We start from the raw sequence: 20,037 nt of genomic DNA, 5'->3' as shown, positions 1-20,037 counted from the left end.
GCCCGTCCCTTCCATTGTCTCAGCTGCAAAAGAAGGCCGGTCTCTCCTTCCACATGTGTAACCTGAGCCTGCGCCCCCCCCCCCTCCCCCATCGGAAGCTCACCTCTAAATGCCACCTCCCACAGGCCTTCCTCCCATTCACATTTGAGAGGCGTGCTCTCTCCCTCCCTCGCTTGTCTTATAATCCCGTTTCCCATTCTGCGATTGCTCCTGCGCTATTTGAATAGGTCCAAATAGGCCTCCTCCCTAACAAAAGGCTATGGCGAATGGCAACAAACCAAAGGCGACCTTCTAAGCGTCTTCCCAAATGGGCCAAGTGCAATTATCTAGATTGTTTTGCGTCTTTACTGGTGACGAAACAGGTTCCATTTACTCCTGTACCGTATGAAAATCAGTAAGCAATCTGCAAAAGCCACCTTCAGTCGCATCATGCGAGTGATTTATTTGAGCCTTTTAAGGATCTGGGTGATCTTCACGCTGTACATGAACGACGGAGACAAGGCCCAGCCGGAGGAACGCTGATATGATGCCCAGTGAAGACACACACTCCCCTTTGCAAGATGAAAAGGGAGTGGGGAATATTTTGGCTCCGGGAGTTCAAGGTTTAGTTTAAAGGGGTCGTGGGGGGTTAACACACACACCTGCGTTTTTTTAATGAAGAGGATTAGTTCACATGAGCCTGCATGTCCCGAGCCCACCCTGCTGCTCACGGCGACCTCACATTCACAACACTTGGGAACCTTCTTAATTTGTCCTTTGACAAAACAGCGGCAGTAAAAAAGTCCAGTAAAAGCTGCGCGCTGCATGAGCTGCACCCCAGCACTGCCTTTGTGATCTCACATCCTGAAGTCAAAGGCCCTGGCTTTATTTCATGTCACATTTCCCAGCAAGCGGACTCGATGACACGTTCAGTCGGGTTTCCTCCTCGGACGCAGCGAAGAGGTCCTACTGTTGACAGAGAGGACGCTCTGCGAGAATTAGCCACATGAATGAAGGTCCCCATTAAAGTGTGAGACCTTTCTGCCAAAGAGGTCTTTAAAAGGCTTCCAAATAAGGCAAAGCCAATAAGGCCGACCTGTTGTCCCACTGTGAGACGACAAGATAAGGAGGGCAACAGGCCTCTAACGGTCTGATTTACAGGATAATAACTATTTATTACAACGTGGGCCTTTATGTGGTTTTAAGTTGACTTTTAGGTCGGAAGCAGAGGAGACGGCTACACTGACCCGTCCAAGTGCTTAAAGATCTAAATGTACACATCTGTGAACAGCAAGAGAATGTTGTACAGATCCTAAAGCCCCTTCTGGGAAATGTTGGTCGGTCATACTTGGCCGCATAAATACAACTGGCTTGACTTTGTCCAACTGAAATTCATATTGTCTGAAATACTTTATTTGAATGCCAAAAGTGACACTATGGGTGCAAAACTAGGACAAGTATGATGGGTCAAACTAGACCCAGTGATACAGTCTGTTTGGGTAATTGTGTTTGTATTTGTCTCATGAGGGGGGTTTGCGGGTTTCCACATCCTTTGACCAATGTCACCACTATTCTCAGATGGCAGCAATCCCCTTGATTTGTTCTGTGGTTCCATTTGATCTCTACAATAAGCAGGAACTATCCTTGACAACCAAAGCCTCTAGAAGGCTGAGATCCCACCTTCAGAGGCACCGCTTGTCGACGAGACCAAACGCTGTGTGTGTTTCACTCGCCTCCCACGGCAAAAACAGAAGGACAAAACCTTAACCCGAACGACAACAAAGCCTCTACTGGGGCGATGGTCGAGGAGAAGGGTGGTGCAGAGACAATAGAACAGCCTTCCTGGTTAAAAACTAATAATAACAACTAAAAACACACAGAAAAAACCATGTGCAAACTTCTCTCAGATAAATAGACCACAGTCAGCGTATTGTGGAGCACCGGGGGGAGACAGGGGGAGGTGTGTGTGGGTGTGTATCAGTAAGACAGTAATGGATCTATTAGCACGTGGACTGAGAGCTGCTGAGACGGGTTTGGTGAAGCGGAGGGCGGTGTCTGTGGTCCAAAGTTCAGAGTGCCCGTGAGTTCAAGGGGTCACACCCAGTCCTGCAGCGAGCGCTTGCAGTGCACCAGCAGCCGCGGCGCCCCTTTGCTCTGCAGCGTGTTGATGATGGCGTAGATCAGTCCCAGGATGCACAGCACCAGGACGAGCGGGACGGTCACCATCAGGATGTTCATGGTCCGCTCCTCACTGTCGTCCACCTTCAGCACAACGTCCACCTCGTTTGTGTCCTCCTCGCGGTGGTCTTTGTCTTTGCCGTCTTCCGACCCCTTGCCCGTGTCCTTGTCCGTCGCGCCGCCGTCCGTCCCCTCGCCGTCTTTGCCTTTGTCCCGTCTATCCGTGTCCGGGTCGTGGGGCGGGCGGTTCACGTCCGGGTACTTGCGTCCCGCGTCGGCGTCCGTTTCTCTTTCCGGGTCCGCGGTGCAGCCCATGAAGTCTCTCAGGATGGACTTGGGGTAACCTGGTTCGCTCTTCATGCGGTGGTTGTCAAACTTCCAGTACTTGGAGCCCTTATAGAAGAAGGTGTGTGCTGGAGGAGGCAGGGACAGCAGAACATAGTTATACGAGAAGATTATTCTGAGCTCAGTTAGCTTAGCTTTGCTCAACATAAAGAACATTTTGTTAGCAGTTTACTGTTTCCACCAGTTTTTGTACTAAGCTACAGGAACCTACCACAATCTACCACACAGATATACGAGTGGCATTAATCTAACACCCTGCTGTGCAAGAAAGACATCAAGTAAGAGTCAAGCTTTACGTAAAATAACTGAAATGTTTTGCAAACAATTTGCTGTTTTAATGAAAAAACGATGTACTGTCCTTAACAAAGGCGGCTTAGAGAGCAGGTCACTCCTATCACTCCTTACGCGTTGACCACAACCTGATTCTTTGTTTCAGGCGAGTATCTGCCCCCCCCCGTCCTTGCCCTTGTTCATAATATACACACACAGAAACCACTCTTCCTGTCTCAGCTCACCGCCATCATCACTGAGGAAGGCCCCCTTGGGAGATGAGGGCACTGACGATCCCCACACATTGATTGGTTTCGGGTAGCCTTGGTCAGTCTGCCGTGACTGCTCGTTGAAGCGCCAGTACCTGCAGAGAACAATGTTGTTTCCCTTTTAACAACTCAAGAAACCGAACATGGCGCCTCCACTATGGGTGTATCTAACTATACGCTTTACACTGAATATTCAAACTGTTCTGTGTGTAAATGTCCATAGCTAACGCTCATGGGGCAATGTTGTAATGTTGGTCAGTCTTTAAATGGAAAGAAAGAACAAAAACTACATCAAATGTACACGATAAAGAAGAACACAAATAAACACAGCTAAAATGTAAGCTACAAGTGCAGCTAAAAATAGAAGGAAGTAAATGGAGTAGTTTGATGGGAACCAGTAGTGTCTAGCTGCTCAAATGTGGGCACACAATTCTATGAAATAATCTCTTAAAATAAAGGAGAGACATCCTGTGTGACTTGAACCTCATCTTTGAGTCAATAGTTTCTCCGAGATTTTGGTCTGGACCACAGACGCTACAGTCCCCCCGCTGGCAGTGCTAACTAAAGACTCAGGGCCATGCACTTGGATATGTGCAATGCATTTTGTATTTCTGGAATAATAGATGATCAAACTGTGGAATTAGAGAGCCATCGTGTGATGCCGGCCGGTTGAAGGCTACGTTACCAGTCTCCTTGGAAGAAGTAGGTGAAGCCGGATGGCTCCCACCAGATGGCTGCGTCTATCCGGTCGTGGGGGATATCCCGGCCGTAATCGACCAGCTCCATTGGATAGCCCTGCTCTAGGTTAGCCTCCCGGAAGAGCCAGAATCTGTTTCCTGTGGAGAGGAGGAGGAGGAGCACGAGGAGAGGTGAGGAGGAGAGGGGGAGAAGTGCTTACTGATGCGTACATTCCCTCCCCCTCCTCCCCCCCCAATCATAATAACCCTCATGGACTCTGGCACGCACAATCTCACTGTGTATGGCTCCAGCAGGAACATTATGATTATTAACTGGAACTGAATGAGGAATAACAAAGAGAACAATAAAAATAATCAGAAAAGCCAGACCAGCATGGCACACTTGTAAATGATGTGAATGCAATAATGATGTGTTGGCGTGCAATCAGAAGAGCAGAAAGGAGCACACGGCAGACTGTGGACATTCGGTTGAGCTTGTAATTATCCATTAGGAGCCGCTCGTCTCATGTCAGGCGAGATGGAAGCTTTTATTGTTTTTTTACTGTGTCAGATGACTCCGTTCCTCCAGGCACCATTACATCTCTGCTATTGGCTTCAGTCCACCTTATAAACCCCTCCACACACACACCCCCTGCGGGCCCCTTGCTCCTTGTTTGAAATGAAAAGCCCCACGCTCAGCATCTGGAGAGACCAAGACGCTGACGCAACGCTTCCCTGGGGGGCTCCCGCAGTGCACACGCAACGGCGTTCCATCCCATGACTGCTCCCGTGACCTTACCCGACCACACCCCAGCGACCTGAAGAGATCTCAATGCTGTGAAACTGCTGTTTGGGTTCTATTACAGCTCCCTTTGGATCAAGCCCAGGTGTGGAAACCCCCAGGTAATTACATAATGCATTTAGTTCACAGACACTATGCTCATGTCATCTTCAGATGAAGTTACTGTGTCTGATTCATGAACATTGAGCATAAAAAGTGTGCATTTAGAGTTACTGAAAATAACAGAAAAATGAAAAGGATCATTTTGTTTCATGGAAAGAGTTATTGATTTGGTTTGTGACTCAAACAATACAATTATTAGTTCCGGATGAAGTGTTCTAAGAGATATAAGGTATTTAGTTTTTTGTGTGTACACTAATGATGGTCTTCATTTCACAAGTTGTGTTTTAGCAACAACAATAAAAATGTTTGATACTTGTGGTTTTCTCATTTCATTCAATGGGAAATGCATCCTGTGATGCAAATCAACTCCAAATGCATCAGTCTATGTGAAGAAAATAACAACATAAAAGTTCCCATTGAAAAACGGCCTGCTGTTTTCACAGTGACAGAAAGCGACTGATGTGATTGGCCATTCAAAGGTCTCTGTTTGTCTCCTTCTCCTGTGCACTCAGGTCTGCGAGTCCTTCCTTCCTCTCCCACTTCCCTTGTTCTTCCTTTGCTAATGGCCGGCAGCCAAGTGTCACACTGAGAGGCTTGCCAATGACATCATCCTCCTCCCCCTCCCCCTCCTCATTATCAACAGCTGCCCTTAAGCCCGTAGCCCCCAGATTGGGGCCGCGCTAAAGACCCGGTTCCTTCGTTTGCGTTGGACAAACGCGATCCACCGTTGTAAAAGACAAGCTGCCCTCAGTGACTCACGGAGCAAATAATGAGCTGTGCTGAAAGAGATGTATGCTCTGCATGTAGAATAGATCACGTTGGCTCTTGAGGAGGTGGCGGGGCGCGGGGATTCGGGCGATGAAAGAAGTTCCACAATCTGTTTTACTGTTGAATTTGAATGTATTTGGTTCGTAAAGAAGAAAGCAGATGTTGGATGCTTCTTGGCCCTCCATCTCGAGCATGTGCTCTGGATTCAAACTCTGCACTGCCGCAACACTGCAGCACCTCACCCACATGGATGAAAAGAGAAATGATTCTTCACCTTACAATAGTTCTCCATATATGAGACGGGCTATCTGATAAAGGAACACGGAATCCAAACAGCGGGGGTTGTTTGTCATTGTTACTACCCGAGCATGAGGAGTGTGTGTGTGTGTGTGTGTTACCTTCCTGCCCGCCCGAAGACGGCTCGGAGGCTGGTGGTCTGTCATGCTCTAACAGTGAACAGCTAACGATACCAGAAGAAGATTATTTAGGACAGGCTGAGGCTTGTTTTCACTGCGACAATAAGCAGAGACGCAGACTGGCTCCTCGCTCTTTAGAAACGAGCCGGTGGAGGAGAGAATAAGAGGAGTGTGGATAAAGAGGTGGATGTGAGACAGGCGCATGGGCTTCCATTACGAGGGAATTCATTAAATCACACCATAATATACACACACATATATGAGAGAGAGAGAGAGATTGGGGACATGGATATTTATAACTAAAGAGCATTTAAAGTACTGTTCAGGGCGAACATTTACACAACCGGAAGTACCAACTTGTAGTTGTAAGTCTCTGTCAGTTAACCAGTTAAGTTGCAATTCATTATTTCTCAATCAATTATGGGGCTGGCTTGTTGTATGTGTGTAGACGTTTCATACAATTCAAAAAGATACGAACTGCATGTTTCTTATGTATTAAACATTTGAACCAACCCTGACCTAGTAATGATATTGACCAGTTATTTCTATGTAAAACGCAGTGAGGTGCTGCAGACATCCCTACACGCACCACACCGCACCACGAGAACCTCCTTCAGAACGGACACCTTACCTTTAAAGAAGACGAACCTGCCGTCGTGTCTCTCGTAGGCGGCGTCTATGTCCCCGGGCAGACCCCTCCAGAAGTGGCCGATGGGCATGGGGTAGTTATCCAGCACCCTGTTCCTACGGACCCGCCAGAACCAGCGGCCCTGAGGGGGAAGAAAGCAGCCGGTTTATTTGAGTTCGCCCCGCCTTTCATTGTCCGCTCAAGACAGCTTGAGCTGTCTTCTTAACTACGGAGCCTCCGAGCCAAACCAAACCAAACAGGTTCACGCATGTCTGATGCATATCTCTCTGGGGTCCGACGCTTGGTCCTCATGCCAAGCAAAAATGAAATAAATAAACAGCGGATCTCCGGCGGGCTAATAATAGTCTCTGGTGGCTTTAATGCACTCGCTCTGCTGATCTGTGACGGATACCGGGAAACTTTGAGCAAAGATCTGTCGTCATTGGCGACAAGCAAGGAACCTCGCTGGTGACGCATTTGAACGCACGTATACATCCACTCTCTATGCTGTGCACACGCGCGCCAGCAGGCAGATTTACACCAGCAGCCATCGCACTCGTTCATAAGTGGTGCGTCAGTAGCCCTGCTCGGCCCGAGGTAATGTGACGGGGGGGAGACACTCTGCGCTGCTCCGTTCTGGCAAGCGAAGGCGCTTTTGTCCTTCAGCCAGGACACTGTGGCAGACAGGCGCGGAACGCATCACAACGGAGGCAGCCGAGGAACACGCCTGTGTGCGTGTGGCCTGACAGGCTGACCCGAGTAGGCCGGAGTTGACCATATTAGTCCTCGGCAGAGCAGAGCGGATCTCAGTGTGGGAGTGTCAATATTGAAGCTCGGCCCCGGCTCTCTGCTGTGAAGGAATACGAAAGGGCCGAGGAAACAAAACGACAATCCCCTTTCTTCTTCTAATGGACAGGGCTGATGTGCTGAGGATTGCTCCCACTCTCACGCAGCACATTAGAGAGTCGTTGTGCTTATGCAGAGCGAGAGCGGAGCACCGCCATGTCCGCCATTACCAACAGTAGAAACCACAGGTTAATAGCAGTCAATGCCGGTTGAGTGGAGGCCGTGATGTCCCGCTTGCATGTGTCACCTGTCAATCTCTCTGACACACTCTCTGACCACGTGGATGTCAATAGGTGAAGCACAACGAGGGGCTGCTATTTGCTGACGAAAACGCTTTGGTTTTGTAAGAATCTGGTCAAAACCCAATGATGGCGCTAACAGGGATCAGCACAAAAAGTGATCTCAATTCATCCTAAAGGGCCTGTGAATGAGTGAACCAGAGTTCGAGGCCATGCGTCCAAAAGATGCAGTCGCTTCGTGACTTCAGATGAAAGCAAAGAACATAGACATTACTGGCTGGGATGAAACCCCAGAGACACTTTAACCATGTGCAACACTTGTTCAGGCAGCTGAGTACCACTGGTCAGTGTTAGAGACACTTACCGTACCAGATAGGAGACCCTCAGAGTGTCTGAAGGGACTCTGTTATGTTCCACTGCTTGAACACTCATGCACACACAGAAACAGAAGCACCTGCATCACTTTCTTTAATCAGTCCAAACAAGTTTTCTATGTCGCTCTTGGCAGATAGCTTGATACTGTTGGATTATCTTCAGCTGCTGTGCTTCCATGTGAAATGTTTCATATCGTGGCAGCATGTCCTTTTCCTTTCTATTCTTGGATGTTCCGTGTCCGGCTCGGTCCGATATCTGCACGCCAACACCGGGCTTCTCCTCTGACCCTGAAGCTCATCCTCACTTGTCTGTGTAGAGCTGTTCTGTGTAGAGCATCACCGGATGAATCCGGGGGAGGAGAAGGCACACAGGAAGACATGGGAGCCAACTTTGCTGCTTTAGTTATTTAGTTAATTCCACTTTGAGGCCACACAACCATCTTGCATCAGCGGCCAACAGGACGCAAAAACCTCGTCGTCAGCCCACTTTGATGTAGCACGATGCCCCATCCTCCTCCCTCACCTCGACTCTTAGTTTGTTAGTTACGGTTCTGCAGCTAAAACGCTGAGACAGAAGAAAATAAGGATAAGCCATTTGGCAATTTAGCACTATCCGATGGCTTTTTCTTGAAACATTTGTTCAAAAGATTCAACACTCCACAATGTGGATGCGATTGGAAGTGTCCTTTTTTTTCTAAACCGACCAACCACAGACCGGATGGGGCGGGACATTAAAGAAATCGAGTCAAGACTTCCGACACTGGCCAAGAACCATTGCCTCTGTGACGGGTAGAAACACTAAGCAGATGTAGAACAACGTGCGACCACAGGGCTGAGCGTAACATCAAAGCACCTTAAAGATGGCTGAGGGCCGACAGTGGGATCACTTGTATCGGCAAACAGTTTTCTAAAACATACGCCGTGAGGGTAAAAAGCTAACGGCTCTGCCTCGGCCCTTTTGAATGTTTTGTTTGGGTCTGGGGGCTCTTTAATGCAAACACCTGACCACACTCCACCCTTTTAACAGGGTTCTGCCTCATTAAAGACACTGGCCCTGATTGTTTACATACCTCAAGGACCTGACTGAAAACAGGCCCCTTGTTGGCTGTGCACACGTCATTTGTTTCAGACTGGTTCTACAGAAAAGGAGAACTAATTTATGGACACTATTAAGCCACCGGGACAGCTCCTCTGCTGGTTGCCCACTGACTTCCAAAGCAAGGACATGTAATAAACCCCAATGCAGGGCAACGTATATCTTGTGTGCTCATAACTTAGAAGCTAGCATGTCTGTGGCTCGAGTTCAGAGGCCCAAACCATTTACCTTGAAAACAAACATCTCCCCCCGGAGCATGGCGACCGTGTCAAAGTTCCCTTCACAGATATTGGGTCCATAGTGATCGGGCCTTTCGGTGGTCCTGGGGCGGTCAGGGTTCCGAGGAGGTATCTGAGGGGGCCTGTGCTCCGGTCGACGGGGCGTCACGGTGGGCAGGGCCTGAGTGGGGCCTAGTCGGCCTTTGTAGACACACGGACAGAAAAGTGTTAATACGTCGTAATTTAAACACAAATTGAACAAAAAGAAAAGAAGCACTGAGCACTGTCTATGACAGAGTGGTGTTTTATTTGTTGGTCAACATAGCATAGCGAAAAAGGCTTTCCACTCCTTCTGCAAGGAAGGAACACCCACCGTAGATCTGCTGTATGCCCCGCAGATCGTCCTCGGGCAGCTGGAAGTTCTCCGTCTCCATCCATTGGTAAAAGGGAGCCATGATGGCCAGCGGGTTGTTGGAGTGCTCCAAACCCAGGGCGTGGCCCAGCTCGTGGATGGCCACCAGGAAGAGGTCATTGCCTGCGTGGACAAAAGTGGGGAGAGGAACAACTGTCACTGAACAAGGAGTGCCGGAGCTCATTGAAAACACACGTATCCCTCTTCATTTACACACGTGTGTCTCATGAAAACTACGGAGCAGGAAGTCCCACTAAATCCCTGCGGAAAGCCGGCTCATTATTTATGATGCCAATACAAATCTGACGATTGGCGTACATCAACATACATGCGCCGCTAACCAATCGAAAGACGCTGTCGTCCACTGCAAGCACTATACATTGACAAGTCTGCCACACGGCCTTTTTTTTCAACAAAAGTGCGAGTGGAGAGTTCATCCCTTTTAACTTACTTCCACTCATGCAACACCTCTTTGTTGCTCTGAAGTTATTTTGGCTGGCGTGACGAATGGAGCGGTTTGGTTAGATACGGTGATATGATGCTGTCGGCGGAAACATCACTGTTGTGCGTGCGTGTAAGGGAGGGGGGGGGGGGGGGTGGAGGTGCCCGTCCTTGTGCATCTCCTCATTTGCAAAAGTCACAAACACACACACACACACACCAACATATAGGGAGACACAGTGTGCACATCACGCCCACCAGCTGTAATTTCAGAGTCACATGAATGTCCTCGCGGTGTCCTAAGCCGAGAGGGGAGGAAACAGCAGAGGGCGAGACGGAGTGCTAGAGGTGGCCAAGGATGAACAGGGAGGGGAGATAAAGAGGCCTTTGTGAAGGTAACCGTGACGACCGCTCAGTTGGACGGAGAAAAAGACCAGCAGACTTCAAAGGTCTTGGTGGAGTTGGAAGTTGAGCCAAAGCCACAATCGCTATTTCTGACTTTCCACACACACACACACACACACACACACATTTTGTCATTCAAGTCCCATCTCAACTCTCTGAGGCATTGTTTGCTTGTTTACCGCGTCTCACACCTCGCTCGCCAGCGGGCCGAGGGACACTCCCTGTGAAGGACACCACAGGAGCGCCACGGCAACCAAAGAGCACTCTGCCAGTTGGCTGTGCTTTTTGCCAGCGAGTTACTCACAGTAGTCTCATGTAACAGTAAAAGCCTTTGACCCCTGTGTCTGAGCGAGGAGTGTTTTAGGGCGACGAAGCGTGTAGAAAAGCTGTTTTGTGAGAACATTCTTGCTAAAAAAGAAGGCTGAGTAATCGCACTTTGCATCACAGGGTTCACACCAACACATTTCTTCTTTGCTGCTAAATGAAAAGGGAGAGAGAAAAAAAACAAGGTTGCAAAGAATGGACGAAACTGTTGATCCCTAAACCAAGTGTTTGTCTGTCTGAGGGTCAGAGGTCATGATTCTGTTTCTCACTCTAGGAGATCTTTATATGGGCAGATAATAACTAAGGCCTGAACACGTACCATTTGCATACAACCTGCTTCACTTTAGTACAGTGGGTCTGCATCATTACCAGTAAATGGGTTATTCATCATCAATTTATCTAAACATTTTAGAAAGTAAAAATAAGAATCCATGCAACTGTTCTAGACATTATATTTTCAAGAAGAAGAAGCCATTTTTATTGCCAAGTACTACAAACCTATTTGACAAATTGGAGCATGTATTGTATTTTGAGTGATAAATGTCCAAACAAATCAACTGAATGAGGCTTAATTGTTTTGGTCTGGAAAGACAGTGTGGGCACATGCTGGACACTGTCGCCCAATCAGCCACAATCTATCTGCACCAGTATCACCAGCAGGGACTTTATTTATTTTTTATTCTAATTTCACTACCGGATTTAGCAAAACAGTAAAAATGCTGGAGTTAAATGAGCACGTCTTCTGTTAAAGGTTTGACTCCTAACAAGTGTGTCCAGCTCAAGCCGGTTAGGGACTGTAATTTGCTTCTACTTTGCGTTTGTGAGTATGCGAGTGTGTCGCGGTGCAACAAAGGGACTGGCCTAAAGAACACACTCCCACTTACGTGGCATTCCTCGGGTCCCTGTGATCTGTCCTGCTACACAACCCACACGCAGCTGATCACAGAGATACACGCACACAGTGCCTCTGTCTGCTGTGTGTGGAGATAACAGGGCAAGAAAGCCCATTGTTGCAAAAACAAAAGGAACCCCTCAGCAGGGTTAATGGGGGCAGGGCGAGAGGAGCCCCCCTGAAGACCTTCTCTTAATCCCCACTGCTGCACGTGATTAGCTTCGTGCTAGACATCAGCGGTAGGAGCTCTAATTGGGTTTAGGGTTCAAATAAAGAAAGCGACAAGATGGGTTTGGGCAACGATGTCCGCAAACTGACGTCCCCAAAAGCCAGAAAGTACAAACGGGCGTGATGCTGCTTGTACGGAGGGATCACAGTTAATGGCTTGATGTAGGCTAAGCTGTGAGGAGCAAAGTGATGGGAACAGCTGTTTGCGATCTGCTCCACAGATCTATTACAACCAACAGAGGGCTGCAAACTGCTCATCGGCCGGTGTGGCCGAGGGCCCTGGACAGTCCCTAAATCCCTAAAGACCTAAAGAAGAAACTTCCAGCGCGCTGCCAGCTGGCAACCTGTGTATCAAAGATGTACTATATACTCATGTTCCATAGTAGCATTTGGCCGTGACTAAAGAGAAGCCCGTTCCCGTCTCCAGCGACGGCGAGCGCTCACCTTGTATGTTCTCGTTCCCTATGGTCCACGGTTCATCCGAGTCAAAGTGGGTGTCCCCGCCCATTCCCGGTCCGGGGAAGTAGGCGTGCGCCAAAAAGCCTCCCTCCCCGTCAAAAGGGGAGCTGTCTCCATGGAAACCCGACGCAAAGAAGATCATAATGTCGGGCTCCTTGCGGCGGCCGTATTTGATCTCCTGGTAGGGGATCTCGTCGAAGGTCAACGGGGTCACGCTCTGCCAGACTTGAAACGCCCGACGGATGGCTTCGTACGAGTGGTACTCGCCGATCTTGGGAGTGTAGTTCTGGATGCTGCGTGAACAAATGAGGGAACAGAGGAAACATGTCCATTTCATGGATTTATAGAAAACAAAGAAAATCAAAAACAGAAAAGCATTTGATTCAAATCCAACTAGAGAACACATCTACTGTATCTACTGTACAGTAGCTTCCTACCCCGAGTAACACTAGTTACCTGTAAGTGAGGTGGCTCTTGTTCCACTTATGTCCCGTGAGGGCAAAGCGCTTCCGGCGCACGTTGGTTTTGATCTGGCCTCCGAATTTGTCTGGTACACCGCAGCGGGGCCTCCTCATGGCACTGTAGGGGTTCAGCAGCAGGACGCAGAGGAGACGGAGGGCAACATGAGGGTAAAACCTACACTGCCTTTGTGATGTTTCATTTCGCAGCCAGCTCACTGATCCGGGTCCTCTTAAGGATCTGTCCGGTCCAGCTTACAATAATAAAATACTTAACTATAAAACAACAGGCTTTGTAGTATAATGGTGCATAGTGCATGTTTTGTGAGTGTGGTTTATTCTGTGCTAACCTGATGGTCTCAGGGTCCATAAGTCCAGTGACCTCCAGGCTGTAGAAGCGCTGCATGTCGCTGATGGCGTTGGACAGGATCTGAGCCGATCGCATGGTGGACATCTGTCTGCTGGCCTGGGGCAGGTAACCGTACATCCGCAGCCATGACTGGAGACAGGAAGAGAAAGATGGAGGAATCTGTTACAGATACTCACGACATTCATATCAGCGAGGCTGGAAGCATCACACATGTCAAGACGTACCAAGACAGACAGTGTCCACAATAAGCCTCCAATCCCAGACACAAACACACTATTTGCATGATTTTGCATGATCTACACATGAAGTATGAAGAAGGAATTTGGATGGAGAGTGAGAATAACTCTTCTATGAGCATCTGGGAAACGTGTTGAGAGCAACAGACTGGAGCAGCAGAGACCGAACATCGCTCTCCTCCTCAGCTTCAGCTCCAGTAACACGCTGACCTTTCATCAGGTTGGCTTTGGTACTCAGACAGACATCCGCCTCACTGCGAGTGTGTGTGTGTCTATGTGGAGGGGGGCGTGGGTAATGACAGACTTTAGGGAAAAAATGTGAAATCTAACCCAATCACAGATGACGCAAAGTCCAACCCACCTGTTATGTGGAAACCTAATATTACACACACACACACACACACACACACACACACACACAAACAGGCCAAGCACTTGCACATCGGGTAGTCCGAAACACTAGATAGGCCAACACATGGGCACGCTCCCCAGGGCGGATGTCTGAGTGTGCACTTGTGCTCATGCACGTGCGTGTGCACTTCAGGTTTACGCCCGTCTTTCACAACGCGACCCAGCGTGTGATAAGCTGTGTTTGCTCATCCACTCCTTGGTCCTCACTCACCGCATTAGTTATACTCAAATATCAATATAAAGAATGGATACAACTTTTCTGAATAGAGGATTTGACTGTTTGTTCATACATATCAGAGAGGAAGTCGATAGAATAGTATTTTATAATGTTTATAGCTAAATCATGTATTTATGTATCTATTTACACACTGAGGCAGTACATATTTCAAAGAATGTGAAGCTGAGTTTTTTACACCTCTACAGTTAGCATCCTACTGCCTTCCTCCCCACCACCTAGTCCCCCCGCTCCCTCCACAACCACCACAAATTGTTTATTAAGCTGTGTTTCACAAACAAAATGTCCCCACTGTCCAATGTAAACCGATTAGAGAATGTCTCCCAGAGCCCTCTCCTCTCTAAGAACCCTAAACCGTGTCCCCTCTCCTCCCACAGCATGACTGCGTGTAACAGACACACTATCCGCTATCCACTCCGAGCTGCTGACGCGCAGTGACCGGCCTGGTTCTGTGATACCAAACCTTCCTCCACCATCGGAGCACAGTAACGCGGTATCAATCACTCTTTGTCACTGGCTGAGCTGAGTTGGACAGAGCCTGACAGCATCTCCTCCATCATCACGATGGCCGGGATCAATTACAGCAGAAGAAGACAGTCCTCCATTAAATAAACGGCATCTGCTGAGTGAGGACCTCTGAAGGTTATGGTCCTATATCAAAGGTTCAGCAGTAAAATGTTGTTGGGTGAGTTCATTTGAAAACACTTGGTGTCTTCAGGGCGTCTCTTTTGTGGCCCGCCGGTGCTGCCAGGAGGACACGGCTTTATCCTCCTAAAGACGGGCTGCTACGTGCTGAGCATGTACTTGTCTTTCTTCTCTTTAACTACAGCTGTATATTGGGAGTTGGCGCACTGTAAACAATACAACTCTCTTACCCCGGGGATCAATTGAGAGTCATCTAACAATATGTTGTTAACACCTCTATTATTTCCTTCTGCGGACATACAGCCTAAAATAAGGTACTTCCGTACATCATTAGAGCCCCTGTTCGTCTCTCTCTCTGACTGTGAGTCAGTGTGTGGGAGCAGGAAGAGCTGAACTGGACGTGACCCTGACCCACCTCTGCCTTTATGATAAGGAAGCTTCAGCAAATACGTACACTGTCCAATGCAAACATGCCCTTCCTAACAGGCTATCTAAATACTCCCTCCCCCAACACACACACACACACACATCTGAAATAACGTCAGTGGCCATGTTTTCATTTGCGAGACAATCACTGAGACCCCACGACAGCATCAGTATCGGGCCTTTAAAAGTCTATAATCCCCCCCCCCCACTAAACCCTTCTTCCACCCTATGTCCGTTGATGTTGGTCTGTGGGAAGACCCAGGAGCCCGATCTTGTCTCTGCTCACTAGCAAGCGTCCACACCAGGTTGCAGTCGGGTGACATGCTGCAGCGTAGTTGGTGCAGACGTGCATAGGACACGGACCCCCCCCGGTCCCCCGTCCTCTCAGTCAGCAAAGCACCGCTCACCTCCCCTTGTCAGCCGGGCTGAATACAAAACAAGTCTCAGACAACAGCAGGAACGGGGGGGGGCTCCTCTGTTAAATCTTTCACAGAGTCCTTGAGCCTACCTGCCAAAAGCCAACCCGGCAATATACAAGGAGTAGTAAAAGCTGCCAGCAGTGAGTGTGTGTGTGTGTGTGTGTCCCACAATGTCAGCCAAGATACTAACAGAGGTTTTATACCGAGACTTGGTCTGCTGCCACCCCCCACCCCCCGTCGCCCCCCATGCTCAAAGTGCGTCCAAAAAGGATGAATAAGTGAAAGGAGCAAGGAGCAAGACAAAGACGTGGACAAACAGGAGGAGGTGGAGTGTGAAGAGACAGCATGCTGCGGATCACATGGATGCAAAGAGAGTTTGAGATGATGCATCAGCACACAGACCGGGTCCTCGACTCTGCCTGTTGCTGTTTTACATTTTTAGGATTCGTCCTTTTCACCGGAACGTTTGTCTCACGGCTCTGCCTCTCTCTGTTCGGACAAAAGGCTCCGTTGTATTTGCCGGGATGCCTCGCAGTCCCGGGCACCAGCATGCCTGTGCACAGCCTGAGTGTGTGTGTCCCAGTTAGAGAACAGCTGTCACAGTCAGCCATCACATGCCACACAGCTGAGACCGACCGCCGCCGCCGCCCATAAGCTTCCTCCCGCCATCTTTACCTCGTCTTCTGTTTCCTTTCTTTGATCAAACTCTCTGTCTCCTTCCCACTCCATCCTTCTTATCCAGACAGAGTGGGGGGAGAGGTCCCGGGACAAGTCCTTAACACATGATAGATCTGAAGAATGGGGATCAGTCGGCACAAATCAGCCACAAAGACCATGGAGTGATTTTATAAAAGTGTCCCCTATCATAAAGACCGGAGGGCCCCTCAATAAGACCCCGCGTCTACAGGAACGCGTCTACTGCCACACATTCAAAAGCTCTGAACCTGCCAGATGGAAAGCCAGAGATGACAGGTGCCTAATACAATTTCCCACAAGGCAACACAGCGACAGGAGGTCTGGAGTGATACATTGATTGCTAATTCAAACAGCTGTGTATGGGTATAGTACATTAAGAGGGTTAAGAGAGTAGTGTGTCATGCCCTCTTCATGTTGTCCGTGCTTTGTTACTATGTTGGTTATTAACTACAGCTACCCAGTAAAATAAATGCCAGGAGTAGGGGCCCTGTAATTGGCTTGATCGTCATGCAAGAATAGTCTTTCTTCTCTAATGAGTTATGCAACCTTCATTTATTTAAGCTGGAACAGCGACCATCAATGAAGCGCTGCGTGTGTCCAGGATGCTACAGGAGGTAACGAGCGCTCCAAATAGGCAACATGGGTAATGCAACCGTCACTAATTTCAGCCCACACACACACACACACACACATTTAGCAACAAGTGCTTAGGAATGACTCAGAAGTTACTGCACTGTGTAAATCTCTTGTCTCAGTAAGACACATTAGCAAAGACTCACACACACACACACAAAAAGACACACGCACTCACTACCCCTTTAGACCGGGCTGACAAGCAGACCCCCCCCTACCCTGGTCTCTGTCTCTCTGTCTGTCTCTATGTCTGTTTCTATGTCCTCCGTCCGTCTCTATGGGTTTGTTTGTCTGTCTGTCTGTCTGTCTCTCTCTGTCTCCGTCTGCCTTTGTCAAGCAACAAACAAAAGCTCCACCTCCAATCACCTCGTAGGCCCAAAGTCAGCTCTCATCTCTCTCAAAAAACCAACAAGTGTGCCGGATGGCTGCTGGGCTGGTGATACAAAAGAGAAGAGGCGCTGGATCACGTTCCAACTTGCTACTTTGGCCTCTGATGGCACACCTAAAACTGTGTGCAAGTGGGCCTAATAGTCAATAGATCACAGTAAAAAGACATTAAACATTATGTTCTGCCATTGACCAAAGAAAATCAAGGACAAACCTTTATTCTAGCACACTGAAAATCCAAAATGTTTCTTATAATAAATTCTTATTATAATCATGCGATAAATAGTGGCTCCATAGCTCGGATGTTGTGTTCATTCCGAAAGGCCACTCGTGTCCTAAGCTGTTACACAAGTAGATACTAGGGATCCGGCTGTGTTCTTACCTCTGAGCTGAAGGGGGCGTCATCCTTCGCTCCCCGCGTCACGAGCGCACACAGCCACACCGCGAGGAAAGTCCGTTTCCACAGCAACCAGACGCAGCTGCTCCGCGAGATGGGAGCCATGGTCCGCGCGCGCGGAGGGAATCCGTCGTGGTTCGACCAGGGGACAGTAAGACGTCCTAGACGAGTTTTACTCGCGGTATAGGGCGTTGCGTGCGGTAAAAGCCCGAATGATAATAGAAAATGCTGTAAAGTAGTCCCTTCTGAGAGTGCTGCGATACGTCTTCAACAGTGTCCCGGGGACAAGCTCCATGCCCGTTCCACTGCCAGAGCCGGGTCACTCATGTGTGAGCCTATGAGCGCAGCGTAGTGTAGCGGGCGACCCACTAGCTAGTGCATCATTAACTAACAACAAACACAGAGACGGAGCCGGTTCACGTGCCGTTTTAAGTCCACACTGACGAAGCTGCAAAACTTTAGCCGAAGAACAGTGAAAAAATGACGAGCCAAAAGTTGAAACTTCGCGCAGTTGCCGTTGCTGTGGGCGAACACACCTCTCTTGTAAAATACATATATATGTATATAACGTTGTATATTTTACGTGGTCTCTTGGCTCCGTTTCCGTTCCCCCCGGGAAGCCGATACTTAGCTGTAGTTGCTACCAGCCATGTCCCGGTGCAATGGCTCCGTGTGAGTGTGTTGCCTCCCCACCGGAGCAGGGCGAACTGCGGCTCCGCTGTTCGCGGTGTTTCTGCACCCTTAATCAACGTCAACCGTGTCGGCATGGTAACGAGGGGTTCCTGTCAGGACTTTCACAATAAGAGGTCGAGTAGCCGGACTCGTTGGGTGAAAAGGAAATTAAATACCGAATCCTTAAAACAATAATGGAAGATTTTACCTTCCCAAATATGATATTATCAACATCAGTTTAGAACTTTGCAGGATTCAAGCGGGGGTGGCGGGGCCTCGTCGAACAGATATATAAGCTAAATTAATCATTGGAGTAATGTTTAGCTAATTAAAACCAAATTTAAAAAAAAGAAACGTTCTTTTATTCTGAACGCATATCAATTCCTGCGTTGTGTCGTTTTCCAGTGTCCGACTTCCGACTTGATTGAGTGACCAACGACAATGTGCTATCAACCGGACGGATGGTGGTGGAAGTAGGAAGGAAGCAAAGAAAGAGCCCGAGGCGGACGTCAGCCAACTTGACCCCTCTCACCCCCCACTTACGCGGGCGCATGCAAGCACACACACACACACACACACACACACACACACACACACACACACACACACACACACACACACACACACACATACACACACGCTCTTAATATCACAGGAAGGCTACTGATTCTGAGCTTGTAAACCACAGCAAGTGGCAGTAAGTTTCCTTCACTTTATATTGACATATTTTAGAGCCCTTTATGTTCTTTGCATACATGTCGCTTTGAAATTCCTAATAGAAAATAGCAGGCGTACTTTGGTTAAAATGGCTGATAACACTGATAACACGTTGGTTGGTCAGGGGGACGGGACGGGACGGGACAGGACAGCAGGAAGTGATTCCAGTTCTTCAGGCAGTTCTTGTTCTTTGAGCCCTCTCCCCCCCCCCCCCCCCCCCCCCCCCCCGAGACCGTGGAGAGACGTGATCCCTATCAAGGGATCCGATCTGGGGTTAAAAGGAAGTAACTCTTTACCAAATGGGCAAGTTAATGGCTTCTGGAACCACAAATTGTGTCTACAGCAGCTTAATCTTATTCACAGAGGAGTCAAAAGGGCAAGACAGAGGGTACTACGCAGTGGCAACAGAGTCCAATGAAGACAAAAGAAAAGATTATATAAAATAATTCTTCAAAAAACAATATAGGGCTTCCACCGACTTTCAGTCAGGGCCCTAATTATAAGAAAATACGGAATGTACCCAGTTATATTTGTAAAATATGATCTATGTGTAAAATATGCGTTTCTTCTTCGTAAGCGTTGTGCATTCTGGCTGCGCTAGGGGCAACTTCAAGAATGTTGGGTTCAAGAAGCACTTTAGCCAATTGCTGATTTAATAAAAAAATGGATTACATACAATTTAGCCAATCAGCATCCTTGAATAGACTCATTGGTTTTGCCCCAAGCTTTGGCCTTCCCATCAAGGCCGGTATCAACAGGCGGAGAACATTCTGAAAGGAAGTAAGGAGAAAGGATTGTATCACCATTCAAGACAAGATAACTGACATGTATATGTTATATATACATTTCAGATCTCCCCAGACGTAAGCATTATTCAGTATAATATTTTATATTTAAATTATATATATACTATTTATGCACTGACTGTTGTTTTGGCAGGGGTAATGCAGTCTCCCTAACACACACA

General features: G+C 48.3%; 1 protein-coding gene across 1 annotated transcript; it reads right to left on the bottom strand.

Moving 5' to 3' along the window:
- Positions 1–83: 83 nt before the first annotated feature.
- Positions 84–18,425, bottom strand: mmp15b (matrix metallopeptidase 15b). The gene is made up of 10 exons (XM_037485036.2): positions 17,667–18,425; positions 13,177–13,325; positions 12,825–12,947; positions 12,354–12,661; positions 9,581–9,742; positions 9,218–9,408; positions 6,438–6,576; positions 3,727–3,877; positions 3,018–3,136; positions 84–2,570 (listed from the first exon to the last, which is right to left on the bottom strand). The coding sequence occupies exons 1-10, from the start codon at positions 17,784–17,786 to the stop codon at positions 2,074–2,076; spliced, it is 1,959 nt and encodes a 652-aa protein (XP_037340933.2). The 5' UTR covers positions 17,787–18,425; the 3' UTR covers positions 84–2,073.
- Between the last annotated feature and the right edge of the window lie 1,612 nt (positions 18,426–20,037).

Source organism: Pungitius pungitius, chromosome 4, assembly GCF_949316345.1.
Source record: "Pungitius pungitius chromosome 4, fPunPun2.1, whole genome shotgun sequence".
Classification (NCBI taxonomy): domain Eukaryota; kingdom Metazoa; phylum Chordata; class Actinopteri; order Perciformes; family Gasterosteidae; genus Pungitius; species Pungitius pungitius.
This window is presented reverse-complemented; position numbering and strand designations above follow the sequence as displayed.

Coding starts and splice junctions, on each gene's coding strand:
- mmp15b (XM_037485036.2), bottom strand. CDS start 17,786: ATGGCTCCCATCTCGCGGAGCAGCTGCGTCTGGTTGCTGTGGAAACGG. Junction 9,743..12,353: donor AGGGAACGAGAACATACAAG/GTGAGCGCTCGC, acceptor TTGTCCACGCAG/GCAATGACCTCTTCCTGGTG. Junction 6,577..9,217: donor GGGAGATGTTTGTTTTCAAG/GTAAATGGTTTG, acceptor CTTCCCCCTCAG/GGCCGCTGGTTCTGGCGGGT.